The sequence below is a fragment of the Musca vetustissima genome, unplaced genomic scaffold, assembly GCF_032173495.1.
Source record: "Musca vetustissima isolate MV318-11 ecotype Yass unplaced genomic scaffold, APGP_CSIRO_Mvet_v1 utg1530, whole genome shotgun sequence".
Taxonomy (NCBI): Eukaryota; Metazoa; Arthropoda; class Insecta; order Diptera; family Muscidae; genus Musca; species Musca vetustissima.
Genome location: NW_026877641.1, coordinates 162,917 through 169,094, shown reverse-complemented (window position 1 = coordinate 169,094; position 6,178 = coordinate 162,917). Strand labels below are relative to the sequence as shown.

At 30.8% G+C, this 6,178-nt stretch overlaps 1 protein-coding gene across 1 annotated transcript; it reads right to left on the bottom strand.

Moving 5' to 3' along the window:
- Positions 1-296: 296 nt before the first annotated feature.
- LOC133322301 (RNA-splicing ligase RtcB homolog) lies at positions 297-1,839 on the bottom strand. The gene has a single exon (XM_061531313.1). It carries the CDS (start codon positions 1,816-1,818, stop codon positions 298-300), a length of 1,521 nt encoding a protein of 506 aa, XP_061387297.1. The 5' UTR covers positions 1,819-1,839; the 3' UTR covers position 297.
- Between the last annotated feature and the right edge of the window lie 4,339 nt (positions 1,840-6,178).

Here is a 6,178-nt window from a genome sequence, read left to right as displayed (position 1 = left end):
ATCAGAGATGTAGGCGTGGATTTTTTAAACAATATTTCTAATCAAATATCAGAGATATAGGCGTGGATTTTTTTTAACTATATTTCTAATCAAATATCAGAGATATATGACAATAAAAGGCGTGAACTTTTAAAAATATATCTGTATATATTTTATTGGTCATAAGAGAGCTTTGGTAATACTATAAATTGGCCTTGAAGGCTTTAATATTATTTAATGGTATAAAAATAAATAAATCTGTACAATTTTTACAATAGGTTATCATTTAGCAATCTACAACATATTGAGTCCTCCTCTTCAGCCTTTAATAACAGCCAGGGGTCTCAGTTTAATACATTTCTTACTAATACCGGCGGCATGACAGGTATCCACAACATCTGTTACATCTTTATAAGCCTCTGGAGCCTCTTCCATTACCAATTTGGGTGTGGCCACACGAATGGCAATACCCAATTCCTCCAGTTTTCCCAAAACTTCTTTATAATCGAGATTTCGTCTTGATTTGGCACGAGACAGAGCACGACCGGCGCCATGGCAAGTCGAACCGAATGTCTCTTGCATACCTTTTTCGGTACCAGTTAAGACATAGGAACAGGTGCCCATAGTACCACCCACCAAGACGGGTTGGCCCGTCTCCTGATAATCCACAGGAATGAGAGGGTGATGGGGTGCGAAAGCACGTGTGGCACCCTTACGATGTACCAACAATCTCTTTTCCTTGCCATCGACAATGTGATTTTCAATTTTGGCAATATTGTGTGAGACATCATAGATAACATGCATTTCCAGATCATCGGGTGTGCTTTGAAATTGTTTGGCAAAGGCTTGGCGAGTTAGGTATGTCATGGCACTACGATTAACCCAAGCAAAATTGGCTGCAGCAGCCATAGCTTGGAGGTAATCTTGACCTTCCTGGGAGTTGATACGAGCACAGGCTAGCTGGCGATCATTTGTTTGGATGTTATCCCTCTTCATTGCTTTTTCCATTTCCGCCAGAGCATCAGTGGCGACTTGATGACCAAATCCTCTAGATCCAGAATGAATCATAATACACACCTGGCCCTTCTCCTCAATACCCATTTTGGAGGCACTAAATTTATCATAGATCTCATCGACAATTTGTATTTCTGCATAATGGTTACCAGCACCCAATGTTCCCAGTTGGGGTAGACCACGCTTTTTGGCTCTCAAACTGACCTTGGAGGGATCGGCATTTAACATGCGACCATTTTCCTCACAATGTTTCTTATCTTCAGCCCATGCATAACCTTTATCCAAACTCCAATCCATACCCTTTTCCAAAGCCTGCTCCAAATCTTCGGCATTCATGGGCAATATACCCTTAGAACCCACACCCACAGGAATGTGATCAAATAAACTTTGAGCCAATTGTTCCTTCACCGGCTGGACATCTTTTTCGAAGAGATTTGTTCTCAGTAAACGCACACCACAATTGATATCGAAACCGACACCACCAGGACTAACAATTGCATTAGGGTCATCCATATCGAAAGCAGCCATATTACCAATGGCAAAACCATAACCGGAATGAATATCAGGCAGGCCTATCGAACGTCCCACAATACCAGGCAAAGCAGCCACATTTGCTATTTGCTTAACGCCAGGCAAAAACCCGCCTGTAGCATCGGGAAGGCAGGCATTCTCCAACTCTTCAAACATCAGCTTTTCCAACCGTTCATTGACATAGAAGCAACCTTCCACATTCATATTGGGTTGGAATCCCTTCTTAATACGCCAGCAGCAATCACTGACCTTTTCCAAATATTTCAGCTCCTCTTCGTAGGGTCGAACCACCATTTTGTATAATTTCACTTAAACTGAAGTGTTTAGTTTTTTATCTGTGGTTTTATTTGTCATGATTTCACAACATTTCCATGGAATTGCATGTAAATACGTAAATACCGGTATAGAATGTGAAATTCAAATACATTTGTTATTATTTGGTGGTGATATAACAGGGTGATTCACATTAAATTATTAATTGATACATTACTGGGTGAAACAGCGTTGCCAATTGGTTTTGTGTGTACAGTCAACAGCTGATAACGTGGGAAGGTTTTCAATATACATTTTTAATGATTTTTCTGAGTAAATTTGATAACATTTCAGAGTTTTAAGGTTGTTTATTTAAAGAATATTTTATTTTTATTAAATATCAGAGTTTAATGCATTTTGGCAGGCATTGTATGGCACAAATTGGTGGTATATAACAGGGCGATTCAGATTAAATTATTAAATGATACATTACAGGGTGAAACAGTGTTGCCAATTGGTTTTCTGTGTACAGTCAAAAGCTGATAATGAGGGGGGTTTTTTAATTTATAGTTTTAATGACATATCTGAGTATGTTTTAAATAATACTTTTAATAAAACATCAGTGTTCTAGGGATGGATATTTTAAAGAATATATTTTTTTTATTAAATATCAGATTTATTGGCGTTTTGTAGGCATTGTATGATACAATGTGAAATACATAGAAATATGCTGTTACTGGGTTGTGATAAAACATGGTGATTCATGGTGGAATTGACAAATGAAACATTACTGGGTGAATCGAGTTGCCAACTGGAAGATGGGTTTAAAGAAAATATTTTTATTAAAATTTCAGTGATTTTTTAACGAAATATTTATTATATGGGAGTGAATTTTGTAAACAATAGTTTCAATCAAATATCAGAGCTAATTGCCTGGATATTTTATGAATATATATAATCCAATATAAATATATATTCGGGTTATTCACTTGTGTTGCCATTTCGTGCATGTTTTAAAGTGACGCCTAAAAATATGTTTTATTTTATAACCATTTCTCAATTTTACAACGACATTAATGCGGAGATATGGCAGCATTGTTGCGCGTGTCATTTTGCTTCTTTGGAGAAATCTAAAAAATTGCTGTTTCAATCATTTTGTGGTATCAGGCACCCAGAACTGCGTAGCAGTTATATTTTGGGACAAGGTAAATTTAAAATGGCTATTACTCAGCAATGGCGGCATGGATTTTGGTGAAAATTTCTTTAGGTTTTAGCGGAAAATGCAGAGTATTTTATTGAGTGGTCATTTCGGCCTATAGAACCCAAATTAATATAAATTTTTAGGAGTTTTTAACAAGATCTTGAATGTCTTAAAATTGACTGAATTTTATCCGATTTTTTAAAAACTTTGAAGAAGTGTGTGGACCAGATTATGGAATTGTGGAAATCAAGTGATTACTTTGATTAGGTACAGATGATTATGAAGAAAAGAAAATATAAAATAAAAATATACAAAAATCCATGCTCATATATGGAAGGCCCGTAGAAAATAAATTTAAAAGTAATCCATACCTATTTATAATTTCTTGGTCCTTTAAAAACTATTTTTAAAAATCTACGTTTAATAAAAATCAACGCCTATTGAAGGACCTTAAAAAAATTAAGGTCCTTTAAAAATCCACACTATTTAAAGTCCTGAAAATTATTCATAAAAAACCAAGCCTACTACTGGGTCTTGAAAAATATATATTTTTTTTAATACATACCTTTTATAAGAACTTTTTTTTTTAAATATCCACATCATTTAGTGTTTTTCGAAAAATGTTTATAAGAAATACACTCCTTTTATAGGTGCTTGAAATATTGTTCTTTATAAAGTCCACGCTTATTTTGGGTGCTGGAATAAGTTTAAGCTTTTTTTTTAATTCCATACTTCTTTTGCAAATATATGTTCAATAAAATCAAGACCTTGTTCGGCTCCTTAGTAAAAAATATGTATTGGTCCTTGAAAAATATTTTTTAAATCCTCATCTTGTATAGTCCTTAAAAAAATATTTTTAAAAAATCTTCGACATGTATTGTCTTTGACGGTCCTTAACAGTCCTTGAAAAAATATTCTTTAAAAAATCCTCAACATGTATTGGTCCTTGATGGTCCTTAATAGTCCTTGAAAAATATTTTTAAAAAATCCCCATCATGTATTGGTTCTTAATAGTCCTTGAAAATATATTTTTAAAAAATCCTCAACATGTATTGGTCCTTGATTTATTTTTTAAATCCTCACATTGTATTGACCCTTAAAAAAATATTCTTAAAGATGTACGCCTTAATAGTCCTTGAAAAAATATTTTTAAAAAATCCTCAACATGTATTGGTCCTAGATGGTCCATATTAGTCCTTGAAAAAATATTTTTAAAAAATCCTCAATATGTATCCTTAAGTCCTTGATGGTCCTTAATAGTCCTTGAAAAAATATTTTTAAAAAATCCTCAACATATATTGGTCCTTGATGGTCCTTAATTAATAGTCCTTGAAAACATATTTTTAAAAATTCCTCAAAATGTATTGGTACTTAGTAGTCCTTGAACAAATATTTTTAAAAATCCTCAATATGTATTGGTCCTTGATGGTCCTTAGTAGTCCTTGAAAAAATATTCGTTAAAAAATCCACGCGTTGTATGGATGCTAGAAAAAATATTCTTTAAAAAATCCACGCCTTTTTAGAGCCTTGAACAAATATTCTGTAAAAAATCCACCCATTGTTAGAGCCTTGAAAAAATATTCATTAAAAAATTCACGCCAAAAATTTGAAAATGAAATAAAATCCATTTTTATGTTTTTTTTATTTAAATAATGTTTTTTTATTGATTTTTTTTGAAGCATTTTATAGTTTTATTAAAAAAAGAACTTACATGACACACGACCATACAATATTAATTAAAAATGAAAATTAAATGGAAATTATATATATTTATTATTTTTGTTTTTTTTTTATTTATTTTTCTTTAGAACTTACACATTTAAGTTGTTGTTGAAAATACAAAAATAAAGAAAGAGGGGGAATAATGTGTTATTTTCTTCTTATTAAAATAATATATATGGAAATAATAATATGAATAATAAAAAATATATAAAATAAAATATGTTATTGAGTTTTTAAAAAAAGCAGCCAGGCCAAATATTATATTCAATACAATCTCTTTTTTCCTTTTCTTCTCTTTTTTTAAGGGGGAGTTTGGAAATAATACTTGAAAAATTCTCATTTTTTATGTAATTAGATTAATAAAAAATTGGGAATAAATTAATAAAAAATTGGAAAAGAATGGAAAACAAACAACAAACATAAAAACGGAAAATATATATTTTTTATAAATACTCGTTTTACACAGCTTAACGACAATGTATGATGATGGTTATTTGTTGTTTTTTTTTGCCTATTACGGTTTTATTATTTATCTAAATAAAGCATTGATGTACTTGTTTTTATTTTCTCAGAATCACCCTGTTGTGTGAACAGTTGTTGAACAATACTTTCAGTAACAGGGTTATTCATCAATACAAATTTAATGATTGGGGGTGTAAAATGTGTGTGTGGTGTTGTGGTTAAGTGTCAGTGTGTTGTGAGTTGTTGTTGTCTAATGTTCGCTTTGGAATTTGGTAATTAATTTTTGTTCTCAATAAAATCTTTGACAAAATTTGTTTGCAAAATAATACTAAGTAAGTTATTTTTTTGTTTGTTATATATTTATATATGAAATTAAGTGCAAAACTATATAAATTTTTGTAAGGTAGAGGGGGGGGCGAACATTTTTTAGGTTTTTTCTTCAACGCTTTATTTTTTATTTGATATCAAAAGCGTACAATTTTTGTTTGTTTGTTGTTTAAATATCAGCTGTTTACTTATTTGTTATAATGAGTTTTTTGTTTTGTTGTTTTTTATAATAATAGGTTAATGAAAAATATAATTAGTATTTATTTGTTGTTGTTTTTTGTTTCCTTCTTTTTTATTATTATTATTTGTGTTTTGTAATAATTTTTGTTTAATAGTAAAGAGAGAGAGGGGGATTATATGCGTTTTTTCCATTGTTGTTGTTTTTGAGTATATAGTTTTGTTTTAAACGGATTCCATTTATTATTTTCTGTTTAGCAGTTTAATGATTTGAAAACTTATTTTTTATTGTTTTTTTTTTCTGGAAATCATTGAAAAATCAATTTCAAAATTGATTTTCCATATGAAAAAAATTTTCTCCTCTAATCTTGTTTTGAAGTTGGTTTTTCTTCATGTTGTTTGTTGTTATATTTTGAAGCGCAGTATATTTCTTATAGTGCTGTGTTGTTGTTAGTTTTTTTTATTGTTTTTGTTTTCTTATTTCATTTTTTATTAAATATTCTTCGTTTTTAT